We start from the raw sequence: 15,334 nt of genomic DNA on the forward strand, positions 1-15,334 counted from the left end.
TCGGTTCATTTTTCGCAGGGTTCTATCAGGATAGAGAGCTTGGATGTATCATTTCCTTTTAATTTATCACTGCTTCAATTCGGTGGAGAAAGAGACTTGGTTGGAGTGATATAAATAGGTATGGACCAATTTGGTTTCGACCGATCCCGCCATTAAATACAATGAAGTTTCTCTTTGACCTTTAATAAATAAATACATGTTTTCGAGCAGTCGTGGAGGTTTTCGCAATGACACAGTGAGACGTGAGGGATCATTCTTGAAATCCTCTCGGATGCATGGTGTTAACTTTTGGATGACTTGTGCAGAAGGCGATATAACGGACGTCTTACACAGCTGACGCCCATCACTGACAGGGAACGGGTCATATTTAACAGGCAGTTACATGGTAAATGTTCATAGGTACTCTACGTTGCTTATTAAATTTGGAATGGAATTTGCCTTCTTTTTGATGTTTTTCTTTGTCGTGTTTTATTCAAGATATTCGTTTTATGGTGGTTAATTTTTTTGAATGAAAATATTTTTTGTTATTATATGTACTCAGTTGACAACTCCGGAAACTATTTTCTTGGAACAGAGAATGTCATACCTATATAATTATTAGTTTACATTTTGAGTTACGGTGAGTGATCTTGCCCTTCTAACCATTAAGTGTTTTTCTAGTCTGAAAGCTTCAGATTTCATGAATTTTTCTTCTTTATTATTTATTTACCTACTTCCATAGAAAATCTTTAAGTAAATATTTAAATTTAGAGGGTAGGTACAATTAGATGCTAATTTCTTTTTAATATTTTTGAAATAACTATCGTCAAGTTTATACAGTCCTGTAGGTACAAGTAACAAGTGTTGACGTTGTTTTAGCCTAACACAACAAATTTGCTGTTAAACGCGACTGGATATACCGATAATTGAGTTTATTATTGTTATAACAGAATCCTGTTTTAACATTGGTTTTAATTGACTTTAAATGGGCAGCTTTTATTTATCATAAATTCTCATCTTACATAAACAGTAGGTACGGTTTGTTTTATGTAAGTTATCTACTTTCTAATTTTACTCATATTATTTACCATGTAAAACATTCTCTTGCATTTTTGTACTAGGTACATTTTTGATTTACGGAATCTGTAGCAGATAGTGTTAAAAGTGCAGCTTTATTCTTCGTGATTTACATACAGGGTGAATATAAAGTATGGAACCAAGCGGTTTTATTTTTAATCATTTGCCTCCAGAAAATAATAATATAAATTAAAGTAATATAAAAAATGTGATTGTATTTTCAGAACGAAATTTTGTTTTGTGTTTGAATTATGCGATTTTTTTTGTCAAAATTGCAATTTATGTGAAAAAAATTTTTTGAAAAAATTAAATATAAAGCAGATAGTTGTAATCCTTAGAGTATAGCTTTTATGAGAAAAATGATTTTATAGTGGGTTGCCATTTAAAAAAATATTTTTTTTTGTAGAACAACAACAAAAAGAAATTTCGAAAAATTTTATTCTTGTTAAATCATCACATTTTTATAGTACTTTATCACTCATCAATTAGTTTTTTCGAAAAATATATAGTTTAAGGAAAAAACGTTTGGTTCCATACTTTTTATTCACCTGGTACATACACCGTGTTGATTTTCTTGGCGACGAATGTTAATGGAATTTGCTTGATTAATCAGTAATTGCAAAATTTACGTTCAGTAAAACTATTCGTAAACTCGTTCAGCGAATAGGCATAGTGTTTCGCAGTGAAACGTCAAAATTAAATTCGCTTTTTGTGTGAAATCACTTGCCAAAGCACAGGTGCTTTAATTAACTGTTTTCCAAAGAAGAGAGACCGTTTCTCCTATCCAAATATCACGTTTCTTTTTGTTCACGTAAATTACATTGCGTTCGTTGTGCGTTCAAGGGACGTATTGGTTTACAGCCCCTCGTTTTGTTTTTCTCTTGTACGAGTTTGATTCGATTGACATGTAAGCGAAGAAGTGGGTGCTATTTAAAATAAATCAATTTAAAAGGATCGTAATTTATTACTAGCTGAAACGTCAGCAGTTTACTAATTGAAATTAATGTTGTTTCAGCTTGTTTGAATGGAAATCTGTTTAGGAATTTTGTTTTTAGATAAAAAGCTTTATCTGATTATGTGCCTTACTGCTTTTTTATGATATTTGGGCATGATTCTTTAATGTAATAGTTTTAATTTTATAATAATTTTGCAGCGTGAAGTTTATAAACTGGACTAAAAACTGTATAAAACTTTCTAACCGAGGACAGTTCTTCGATTAATTCATATTTGAGGCGTTTGGAATTAGAGTGACCTATCCCACAAAATTAAAATAAACTTGCCAGAAGCCTTATAAAAATGATATACCACAGCTCTCAAAAATGTGGAAATATCTCACTTACAGTTGTGTAGGCTAAAAAATATATTACTATTTGGTTAAGAGCGTATCAAGAGTTTTCTTCGATTAAATAAATCATAAGAAACATGTTTATCTTTCCTGCTTTGATTTGGAGTTAGAGATCAATTGTTTAGATCAAGAGTTCTAAACTTGTCTGGATTCTCAAACGTTTTGGTGCTTAATTATGTTCTGTTTCAAAATTATTGAATATAAGATCAAAGCACTCAAGACCTGGTTTTCGTAGTAAGTCACTTTTGATAATATAGAGACTATAACCGAAGATTAAACTTTGCACCTCTGTTGCTATTTTAATTCATAACTAAAGAGAAATCGATTGTTGTAATTTAATAATATCTTTATTAATTTAATATTTGCCCGGAAAAAACGTAAGATTTTGGGAGGTAGTTTTCTAGATAAAAAGTTTATATGGATCTATATCTACATGTAAGTAACCCTGTTACTTATGGACCTATGTCTGGAAATGCTTCCTGAAGGAGCTAAAGCGATAATTTAACCTTATATGCGAAAACTCACTGCGAGGGTTGTTTTTCAAAATTAAGGTCTGTACACAATTTAAGAAAATCTTGTTTTTCTCCAAAACGGTGCGTGGAACAAAATTACACAAGAAACATTTTTTGAAGAAAACCAATAAATCTGAATTTGTCAAAAAATTTCAACAAATTTCGTTCAAATCAAAATTGTATACCTTCTAAATAGATTAACGCTAGTGCTTTTGCCTTTCTAATTAGGGTATACAATTTTTGACATCACTGATAGTTTCAGGAAATTACTTCAGATGGAAATTTTTGTTTTATGCCTGTCAGTTTCTGAGATAATTGAAAAAAAGTCTTTTTTGCCTGCCAATTTCAGGGGACTAGCTGCATCAGGAAGAATTTTCGGACATAGGTAGGTAGGAACTACAGTCATAAATCAACCAAGATATTTCTAAGACTTAAGTTAAACATAATATTGTTAAATATGTAGTGTCTTAATCGTATCATTAATCTTACTTTTTCCTCTTCGTAATTGTGTTAGATATGTAACAATTCAGAACGGATGATTTGATTTTGGAAGGGTTTGTTTACAAGCATGAAACCATATCAATTAATAATACATCTCCCGAAGATCGGAGGGTTAGAGAGTAATCATAAACCACCACTATTCCTCAATGATAATTTATTCAGTGCGAATGAATGATTTATTGTAAGTTACATGAATCTGTAACGTGGTTTTACTGAATCGTTTTTCAATAAATAATTAATCGGGAACCAACGTTTGTTATCTGTCTTGATGTAGTCTTACATACTACTCGATACCTAGTGATAATCTTATAATGCTCGTTTATCTCCTATAAATTTACTGTTTTCGGTATTGTTCTCCATATAATTTTGTCCGTTGTCTAAGATAGTGATACGAAAGGGTCTCTTTGAAATATATTTCAGCTATTCCAACAGTTCCCTATAGCCTTTACGGATCGATGCAGTTGTAATTTAAAACTGAGCTTTTTACATGCACTCGTTACGCTCCAACAACTTTTTCCAAGAGAATCGAACTTCTTCCCTGAAAGACAATTCTTTTCTTTGGACGTCGAGTTTCATTTTGGTCATTATCGGTTAAGACCGATAATGTTCAATTTAACTTTTTGGATATCGTTCTTATGATCTCGTAAAGTCGATATATAACGTTGACGTTTTTTAAAGTTAGCAATTCTCTTCGGAGAAAAGAGCAAATGTCTTTGATATTGTGCTTCGTTTACCGATGATGAGAGGAGACTTTTATCTTGAAATTTTTATCGTGTGAATTCATGGCAAAACGGGTTTTGTACAAGTGTATTTTTCTAATAGTAAAGCAAGCGGTTTGGACTACTAATTTAACATTCGGTGGTTTTATATTCCTCAAAGGATCAATCAGCAAAACACAAACGGTTAAGCTTTAACATGTTGTTTATTTTAGCGGCGTTTATGTAAACTAGTTTATATGACACTTGTTTTCGTTTAGTTTTGCTCGGAAAAGGTTGTTTATCGGTAGCCTAAAAAGGGTGTTTTATATAGAAACACGGGTTTTTGATAAATATTTCAAAGCCTTAAATACTTCTTGTTGAATCTTCTTGTTATGGATTAGATGATGTCCAAGCGATAAATAAATTTGAATTATGCATATCTAATTTTAACTGTGCACTTATTATTTATGCAAAAATCTTATAAATATGCTCTGCACTATAACTACATTTGAAGTTGTTCATTTAATTACACACCTATGTTCTTGTGCAAAATTGAATCTGTTCAAATAAAATTTCAATCCAGTAAAGATTTATTTTTTGTCTTGAAAAATGTAAATGGTGATAGCCTAGCTTATAAATTTTCTAGAGACGAGGAAATATTACTGCGTTATCAATATTTTAAAGCATATTTTGAGTGAAAGGCGATATATCTTTTTTATTGAGTAATAAAGTTTAGTTTTGGTCTGCAACGCATTAGCTACAGCATGAAGTAATGAGGGGACTAGTTATTTGTACTTAGAAAAATTGTAAGATCTAGAAAAAGATAAATTTAATTTAAATAGCTCATATGACATAATTTGTACGGTTTCTAACAAAGAAAAACTAAAAATAACTACAAGATCAGTACATCACCAACCACAAGCATTCATTGGAACAAAAACAAGAAAATGTACTTATTATTAACCCATACTATCCCATGATATTTTTTTTCATTTTTTTGTAGGTTTTAGTTTACTAAAACTCGGCAATTTTATTTTCAGAGTGAAATATTATGTATTTCTATGCAGAGGGTGTACTTTAGCTTCATTAAACATCTGATGAAATGGTGTAATTTTACGTTTAATTTTCGTTAATTTACCTCATTTCTCTTGGGCAAATCATCAGTTTCGACAGGTTTGTCGGCCCACTATTTTAGTTTTATGTTTTCTCGGCTTTAATTTAACTAATATCAGCGGAATTTCGCCGAACAATGATAGCCCGTAAATGTTAATGTCGATATTTGCCAAAGCAGATTAATCTGAACATTGCTTCGCTAGGAAAAGCAGTCATTATTCAGAGGATCCGGGAAAGACCTCTAAATAATTTACCTGTGAAAGGACGCATTCGTCGGTGATTAAAGCATTTGTTTAATATGGACGACATTTTGGTGGATGCGCCAGTGCAAGAGAGTCGGGTTCTAAAGCACGAATCTCTTTAAAGATATCGGAGCGCCGACACATGATTGTCTTCTTATCGCGAAACAGGGGCCGTCTCATGGCGTTCTATTACACAAGACGTGAGAACGAGATGAAACTCTTCTGGTTTATTACATCGCTTGACTGCTTTTAAAAGAAGGAGCTTTACGGGAGGAGACGGTTTACAGTGGATGAATTTACGATCTTTTGAGAAATTGTTCCCGAATTCTTCTTTAACGGGACGCTTTTTGGCTGCTCCAAAACGCAGATAAGTTTAATTGAAACTAAATAACTGTTTTTAATATCTCTTGTTGCTTTTATTTTTGTAACATACGAAGTTTTTTTTTTAATTCGAAATAATAGAGCGTTGGTTTGACTTATTTCCATGAAAGTTTCAATTCATTTATTCTGTTGACTGGCCTCGATTTCAATCACTAAATGGCTTTTTGAGGAAGTCGCACGTGAAAATTTTCTTGGAAATTTTGATATTTTTAGCTCTCAGCTCGGGCTATATTTTCTACTTTATACCTTCGAAAGTTGGATAAAAGTTTTTGCGACTATTCATCACTAAATTCTTCCGAGTATCAAGTTGGAGACGGTAGGCTCAACTGTTGATTCAGTCGCGTTTGCTTTTCAGTTTGAGTTATTTTTCTTGAACGTTTTGTATCAGCAGAGTTTAGGGATTGGCCACATGCAATTAAACGAAGATTAGTTAACAGCGACTTTTGAAAGCGTCGGAAAGTTGTTCCCGCTACGCAAACTTTAGAAAATACCTCGTTTAATTATATTGAAATGACAACTTTGCTGCATTTGGGGGCTATAGAAGTTTTAAACGAGGCAACTTGGAATATGCCGTCAAAGTACTATTCTGGTTTGATCATGTGATTTTAAATGTAACGAGCTCATGTGTGTTTACCCATTACATTTCCTTTGAACATTTATTTTGGCTACGGTAATTACATCATTTCGTTTTCGTCGCTTTCGGCCTGATTTCATAATGAATGAAAATCTTTATGGTCGGTTGTAAATTGAACCCGCGAACGAATTTCCTTCTCTTGTGATAATTGAAGTCGAAAATGATTTGAAAAGAGTAAATTTTAAGTATTTTGTTTTTAATGTGTTGAGGAATACCGTCCGATATGAGTGAAAAAAAAATCTCGTGGGTTCTGTAATATTTAACAAAAAAGAGATTGGCTTTAAATAATGCAGACGTGTTTTGTGAGCTGCAAATTTATCTCTCACCATGTAAATTTTGCGTTTCCGGACTCTAGAATTTGCAAATTATGTAAAAATCGTATTTTAATCTCAGAACTTTTCTCGTAATTTTTTCATTCGGTAGTAGATATGTTTAACAGTTATACAAGCCATCTATTCTTTTCTGAATATATGACAGAAAGTTAATTTTTTAAACATTTTATTATAATGTTTTGTTTAACCAGTTTTCTTGTTACGTTTCTTTTCTTCTATGAGAGGGCTTTGTAATACCTCACTAGTGCATAATAATATTAAAAATAATAATAATAGTAATAAATAATAAAAATAATCTATTTTTGGTTGTGTTATTGTCATAAATTATAGTGAAATTAAAATTAAGTTTTCTCTACGTGATGTTGGATATAAATCGTTTAAAGTGTGACGGTTTAAATTAATCTTGTTTGTTGTCACGTTATTAAGTTGAATTTGTAATGTGTTGAATAAAGCAAATTTTATCGTTAATCTGACGTTGATAGTGATTAAATGGATTACGAGAGATTGATCTTTTCTGAACCACCAGAAACGTTGTCAAGTCTAGGCTAAATAAGAGGGGAAAATAGTGATTTAAGAGCCATTATCCGAACAATAAAAAGGAACATTGTGGAAAATGCTTGCAGGACGATTTATACAGGTAGCTTCAAAAATGAAAGTTTAATCAACATGAATAATAAATGAAAAAGCTATTTTGCTCTTCGACTGTCATCTTTCATATATCAGTAAATAGTAAAGTGTGGAAAAACAAAATTATAAATATTTTTTTTAATAATTACAAATATTCTTTACCTTTTTTTTGGTTTTCTAAAGTTTCTCCACATCGTCTTAATAAGTAAAGCTTTGAAACAATGGATTTGAGAGAAAGTAACATTTAATGTGCCTTTGTACCGCCTCTAATGCGTTTTGATAATGACCGTTCAGTTGGCGAAAACTCTCTTTCTTGTCGGGCATTGCGTTAACAACGAACTTCACAAAACGGAGCGCCGCTTGAATTGAAAAGAAGTACTCTATTCGTTTACAAAGTAGTGCTAATGACGCATTTTGTAGATTATGTCGTGTAATACGCTTATTTTAAGTGGGATAATGGTCGCTGTAGATCTCTTCAGTGTCGTCGATAGAGCTTTATCTCAGAGAATTTTTACAGCAAAGAGATTTCAGCAAACGATTTGTGTTTTAAAATACCACTGTGTGGAGTAAGTATAATTGTCTTCTTTAAATATCTTTTTTAAAACGGCCAAAATTAATTATTTTGGAGGAATAATAATTAGCTGCAAATGACTAGACAGCAGTGATTAATTTCTACTGTGTGCTTTCGTAACACTAATAAAATGTCCTATTTATAATTACTTTGCAGTTGCATACCGTGAAACGGCAATTTTATTTTAGTTTCTGGCTACTATGCTACTGCGATCACGGTCAGCGGCATTCGCCTGAAAATTGCAAGCGTTTAATTTTTTTTATATCTTAGTATTTGAAAAAAATACATTCATATTTTTATGAAATTTTTTTTATTTTTAAATTCATGTACTGAAGACAGGAATTTGTTAATATTTAACAAAAGGCGTCCTCGTTCTTGTCTAACTGCTAACACATTTTTCGCGACGTTGAATGCGTACTTTGCGTTGAAGGGTTGGATCTTTAGAAAATTGCAGTGGGAAAAGCTAAGATGTACACGTCTGGGAATGTTCTATTCAATGTTTTATTCAAATATTAATTTTTGTTTTTTTATTTCAGTGAAAGAAAACACAAATGGTAGACCGCAGCCTTTACTGCAGGAGCCACATTATGGATCTCGACCTCAACCTTACAGTAAGTTTTATTAATTAAAGCAATTTTTTGTTTGAACAAAATTATCTGTTGTAGCTTATAGAGAGAGATTCTTTATAACTTTGTGTCACATTTAATATGACATCAATAAAAGTGGAAACTTTTTGTAACTGTCGACCATTTAAACTTATGACACGTACCTACCTACCTATACACTGTCAAAAAGTTAGTTTATTTGCTTTCGTAATGGCTATTTTGATGGCCTTCCGGTCTTTCTAAAGTATTTTTGAATAGCGGCTACTCGGATAATAAATCAAATAGTAAATGTTAACTTTTAACGATTATAAATAACAATCTTGTATATAATTAACGTCGATAATGTTTCTATAATAACTTAATTTGACAAGAAACTTTTTTGTTTAAAAACCTCACTCAAAGCTTTTTTACTTTTTAACTTTGTAAGATTTATTACGACAAAATAATAGCAACACTTACGAGTTTTATAATTTATCAATTTTAATTAATCCGGACTGATTGAACTTTGGGCAGTTATTTAATCAAATAATTTGTGTCTTGAGTTAGATTCTTCATTTTTGATACCCTTGCGAGGGCATAAGTTTGGTTGAAATTAAGGGAATTACTCAACAGCTTTAAACTCGTTAATAGATAATCCAATCCCTTTTATGAGTCTTTGTTGAGATGATTAGGCTGCAGTTACGATAGAAATCAAATGATTAGCTGCAAGCACAGTAGCAATTAAGTTTTTCTTAGATTATTAAATTAAGTTTAGTTATGAAGAGACAGTTTTTTGTCACAAAAATCATTTTTTCGACATAATAACTACGCTCAAGGTTTTAGGCAAATCTACTTTTACAAATCTAATATCTAATAATCTAATATCTAATCTAATAAACAAATAAATACTGCTTTGTTTTAACATTTTTATAGCTTTTCTTAAAATATTATAAAATTATGATCTCCAAAGACAACATTTGAAACTATCTTATATTTTTGGTAATTTATTTTTTAGAGAAATAGGTGAGTCTTAACTTATACGCATAATTTTAGGGAATGATAGGTTATGCCACATAATAACTAATAGTGAGAAAAAATTCTAATAAAAGTGTCTCAGGTTACCGGAATATACCGTGTTAAAATTAAAACTATTAGACTTTAAAATTTTAGATAATTTGCGCTGATGACACCAATGTCGACAAAAATAAAAAAGTTTTATTCTTCGACACTGTCAAAATTTACGGTTGTCCTCCCGTGTTAGGAAGTTTTGACAACTGTTTGGCATTTCTCAATACGTCAGATTATTTTTAACAGATTTGAAGCAAGTTTAAGTCTTATTGACTCTATTTCGAAGAATAAAATGTTGTATTCAACTCGTTTGAGTGTAAATCGGACGCTTTATTCCACCTCGTGGATGATAAACCACTCGTTACACTCGTGGTTTAATAACCCACTCGGTGTAATAATCTGTCCGATTTACACTCAAACTCGTCGAATAATAGTTATTTATTTAACTTATTATTCTTTTTTTACTTATTATTGATCATAACCTTTCATTGTCTAAGTTTATGCGTATAAGTTAAGGCTCACCCCTATATGTACAACGTAATAATGAGCCAAAGTCTAATAAAAATAAATTTCATTATTGAGAAAATTGAAAAGTTTTGAATAACAAACTAAAAAATGAGCAAACCAGATCGTTACTTATAGGGTCTCTGGCTCGGTGAAAGTTAAAATGAATACCCTTTTTTGTCTTAGCGCTTTTCTCTTTGAGAAACTTCATTACGTAGATATTGATTGACTGTTATAATCTGTCAGTGACGTAATTTTTTCGTATTAATTAACATTCTTGAAATTTTCTTTCTTTTGGATGGTCGTGTGTTTGCAATGGGTGACTTTCAATCAATCATAACTTTGCTATTGTTTACGATTACGTGAGATGAGCTCGTTACAATGCCCAGAATCCAGAACATCGGATTTCATTGTAATTAATCATTTGTTTCATTCTAAAGGTTGTTATCTGAGTTCAACACGAAAAAAGTACGGTTCGAATGTTTGACATACACAATTAAATTATGATTGTCTATGTTGAAAAGGCGTTAATAATAATAGAGGAGTAATGAAGGTTGAAAAAATTGAATAAAATTGAATTTCAGGCAAGGAGGGTTTGATTTGAAATGTAGAACCGCAGGAAGGAGATTGCTAACCTTGTTTTGGAAATCTAATTTTTTTTACAACGGTAATTCAGTTTGGGAAGTTACTAGAAATAAAATATTCTTCTCGGATATTAGTTGTGTTATTTGATACTGTTTGTTTCTATCGGGAAATGAAAGCTAGTCGCAAATGGTGGAAATTTAGTCGAGAAGGGGAGTCATTTGGAGTTGTCAAGTACACGACTATTGTCATGTAGATTGTCGTGTTAGTTGTAGCAATTGTGCCTTTATTAATGAGCTTTAAATCACAAAATCGATGAAGTTCGGTGCACTTGGAATTTTTATGTCTTGCACTTGGAGGGAGATAATATTAAGTTTGATTAATAATTTCCTAGTCCTTCTTGGAGAATGAGCGATGAGGGCTGGCTGAGCTTTTGTCCAAGCTGTCTGATGTTGGTACACAAACCATTAACCGAAAGCATTGGCTCAAGTTCAAAGCGGCTGACTCACTCATGCAACGAGTTAAAATTATTTTCTGTTGCATTCTTGCACTAAATCTGTTGCTTCCCGAAAAAACGAATTTTTTCATCATCATTAAGATGTGTTTTATATACAGAACAACCGTTAATTAGCTGTACTTGTCAGTTATAATGAAAGTTGGCAAGAGTTGTTGTGTCTTATTGTGGAATTTTTCTGCGGTGCATCTTTACACCCACGAGTTGTCAACGAATGCACAATTTCGTGTTTGGAAAAATATTAGCGTGAAATTTTGCCAATTCTTTCACCGGGAAGTTCCATCAACCGTATTTATGATTCTAACCACCTTTTACCTCTGTCATGATTTATGCCAACAAATGATATTTTGTTAATGGATGTTGTTACAATAAAATGATTATTTGGACAAGTGTACGTTATCGAATTTTTTAATGGCTGATATGAGCACTGAAACGGATGATTAATGGTTTTTTACCGCTTAAAATTTTTAATTTTTATAAGAGCCTTGAGTCTCTTTGCACGGTTTTAAAATCAATTGCTATAAAAATTTTCAGTATGTATTAGGTAAATAATTGAGACATTTTCATAACCTCTTCCATTCAATTTCTCGTCTAATCTATCAAAATTAAAGCTGTCAACAAAATATAATGGGGTATATATTTCACACATGCATCATTACCTATAAGTTTTTGACCTGAAGCTTCCTTATTTTCAAATTGCGTGTCTTCTAAATGATAACAACGTTAATTGTCTGTCGAGTTTACTAACTCGTTCGGGTTTTCACGTCAATCAAATCGAAGAGTGTAACGCTGTTATTCTTTTACGAGCTCAGATTTATCGAAAGAAAATTGATTATTTGTCATCGGTGATTGGCTAACAGGCATCGATGTACCTTTTCAGCATTTATCACCCAATTTGACATTGACAAATTTAAGAAGCGAAGACAGTGCTGACAGCGTTAATAAACCTTTTCGTCAAAAAATGCTTAAATCTAAATTAAATGTGAATGGGTCACCTCAAAGGTCACGTTTCACACAAAATCTACCTCAAATTTGTCTCGGAACTAGGAAATCATAGAGGAGTTAAAGTTGCTAGTTTTAAGGAATCCAAAAGCTCGGTACAGACTTGATGGAGATCGAATACAGCGATCGATCAAGAGTAAGAGACTATTTAAAGAACGAGAAAAAAAATGTCACTGCGGAAGGAAGCAATCGAAAAAAAGCTTAATAGAAAGAAAATTCGGAAACTTTGGCGATTGCCTTTTCTTTTGCTCGGCTACTTCGAAGAGATAAAATTCTGCTGACAGGAATGCTACTTTGAGTGATGGGTCGGAATTCAGGACTAGACTGACGTCAGACAAAACTATGCCAGGAAAATCAAAACTGTTCGACTAATTGCGACGTTTTAAAGGTTTGACGTATCCTTGGCAGTTGTTTTCGATTAACGGGTACAAAACAACACGATGAAATCTAAGTTGGAAAATTGATCTGCTTCGGCTATTTGCATCTCTAAAAAGAAAAACCTGTCATACTTGATTGTATTACCTGTTTAAGGATAAGCTAAAGCAGGTTTCCGTGATGTGGTGTAAAAAAAAGAAGTTCATACTTTGGAGTGCTGTTCTGTAAAACAGGTGATTATTATATTTAAGAAATTTTTTAACAGGATTGAAGTTCGAGGTATTATTAGTATATTTTTATTATATTTTAAATATGACATAAAACGGATAGTGTTTGCAGTATTAAATGGGAGATATTTACTAGAGATAAAATATATACATTGTTTTCGTCGCTTGTTTATACAATCTTATTCTGTTTATTATATACCTTGTATATTGCTTCAGGGATAAATGCGTTTTTCTCCTGTAATGTATTGTATATTCTTATCGTAAAAGACTTTTAATCAGACAAATTGAATCCAAATCATAGACTTCTTTATTCCTTTGTTGTACTTTTTAGTGCAGATCAATTCCAACGTTGAGCAGCTTACTTTTGGGCATTTCTCACTATTTTCAAATTAAATTTGCCTTTTTGCGTGCTTAATTTCTTTTCATTGATCATTATTAATGTCAGCTTTGCAGCGGTTTTGTAAGTATACGATTTAGCGCATTCACTTGGCAATAATACATTGATTTGTTTCTCTTTCCTCGTATTCGTATTGCCGTAATCCTTCCCTAACTATTAAAAAAATATATGGAGGTTTACCAATTTAAGCGTGTGTTTATAGGTGAGGTTTTATTGGGATAGTAAATAGTATCCAACTGATCGATCAATAAGTAGAAAGCTCGTGTTTTCCACCCTTTTGCATTTTGATATTTTCAAAGGCCATTAGGAGAAATTGGCATACAGGGGCGAGTCCCTATGTAATTTCATAAATTAATATCAAAACCAGAACATGAGTATTTGATATCGCCGAATAAACTGGTAACACTTGCTGGTGTTAATACGTGAAAAGTCGGTAAAATTTTCAGAGGTTACATTTTATGCCAGTTGTAGTTGAAGGAATTTAAAAGCAGTGGCGTACGCAGAATGCGTATTTACAATTATGAGAGTACACGTTAAACAAATAGACTAGAAGAGGCGATTTATAAATAGAGTTATTACATAAGGAAAGCTTCTAGTTGCGCTTGAGGGCGTTGGAAGTGTTATTTTTGGAATAATTCTTATTGGGAAGTAAGCTTGAGGTTAATTTTGTCGGAAGCTTTTATTGAGGTTTATTTTCTTGTTAGGTATGTTTCGAGTGAAGCACCTATTTGGGTCTTTTACTCGTTCCCTATATATTCAACCACTCAACTACTTCCTGCTCTTTTCGAGGGAATTGCTCGTGCTCTTTGCCAAGCAGTTGTAATTTGGCGCTTTATTCGATTTCGTGTATCAAATTTACATATTTTAATTAAAGCTGTTAAAGCATGACGATTCCATAGAATCAATTTTTACTTTCGTAATTGGGTCACTAAATTTATCGAATATCTATACTTTACTGGGTGAAAAAATGCAAATAACGCAATTCTCATTGCGTAACTGATGACTTTTTGGGAACTTTGTTAGAAAACCTAATTAAAAAAGGCATTCATTCTCATTAGGGTTTCTATTTCGTTGCGGAAACCACGCCGCTTCTTCATAACGAAGTTAAGTGCCGGCCTGTGGGTAACATGATTAGACCAGAAAAGACTTTGGTAATTAAAATGCAGAAAAACAATATTGCATTTATAATGCATGAAAATTGCTGCATCGCTCGGAGCTTTTTCCAATTTAATATTTGATATAAGGAATGCGAGAAGTCGAGTGTTAAACTCAAGATTGATTAGGGAGGTGTTCGCTTCCTTTCCAATATTAATGATCCCAACGGATTTGTTCCTGGAAGAAGAGTTGAAGAGGGATAACTTTAACGCGGATCAAAAACATATTTATGATCTTTATTTTTAAACAGTGTGAAAATGCAGTTTGATGATTTAGATGTATCTCTGTGGGATATAACTCAACCGATTCAAGCTTAATTCACCAATCAGAGGGGAAATTTTATTGTTTTTTGTAGATCAATTTTTTTACCTCTGGTTTAACATTTAATCGTTTCATCTTGCTAACATTATTGCGGCGGTGTCTCGACATAAAAAACGCTTTTATTAAAAATTCTGACTTGATTAAAGTTTTGGGATTTCAAGTAATACAATTATGTGGTTGTAACTTTGGCTAAATTTCTAAATGTGAAAAGACTTGGATATTCTTGAAATCCATGAATTGTCTGAAATGGAAAGAAAGACGTTGGAAGAATACGGAAGTTGTTCTATTACGAGCTATTTAAAACCAGGAAGCTTTGCGACTTTCAAATCACAAAAACTGCATTCATGCGAATAAAAAAGACTATTTATTCCCATTGTGAAAATGGGTTTATCTTCATTGTTAAAGACTGTAAACACACTTTTTCTATTTTTAATGCTCGTGCATAGTACATAATTGATGACTGAAGTGGTGATTTGCTGCCAAAAGATGAGTCATTGACAAAGCTGTGAAATGCATCATTTAATCCTGAAATCTGTAGTTTTCAGCTTGAGTCACGACAGTTTCAGGATTTTGAGGATGTGATGGTGTTCGTG

At 32.2% G+C, this 15,334-nt stretch overlaps 1 protein-coding gene across 2 annotated transcripts in view; it reads left to right on the forward strand.

Moving 5' to 3' along the window:
* LOC123014125 (heterogeneous nuclear ribonucleoprotein L) overlaps window positions 1-15,334 on the forward strand; it is a 79,418-nt gene that overhangs the window by 47,498 nt on the left and 16,586 nt on the right. For both annotated transcript variants that reach the window (XM_044413030.1, XM_044413031.1), the window contains one exon: window positions 8,549-8,623. In XM_044413030.1, the coding sequence (XP_044268965.1) occupies window positions 8,549-8,623 (75 nt within the window). The remainder of the gene's footprint in view (window positions 1-8,548; window positions 8,624-15,334) is intronic.

This window comes from Tribolium madens, unplaced genomic scaffold (assembly GCF_015345945.1).
Source record: "Tribolium madens isolate multiple individuals breed KSU strain unplaced genomic scaffold, Tmad_KSU_1.1 Scaffold_97;HRSCAF=244;Tcas5.2_LG3a, whole genome shotgun sequence".
Classification (NCBI taxonomy): domain Eukaryota; kingdom Metazoa; phylum Arthropoda; class Insecta; order Coleoptera; family Tenebrionidae; genus Tribolium; species Tribolium madens.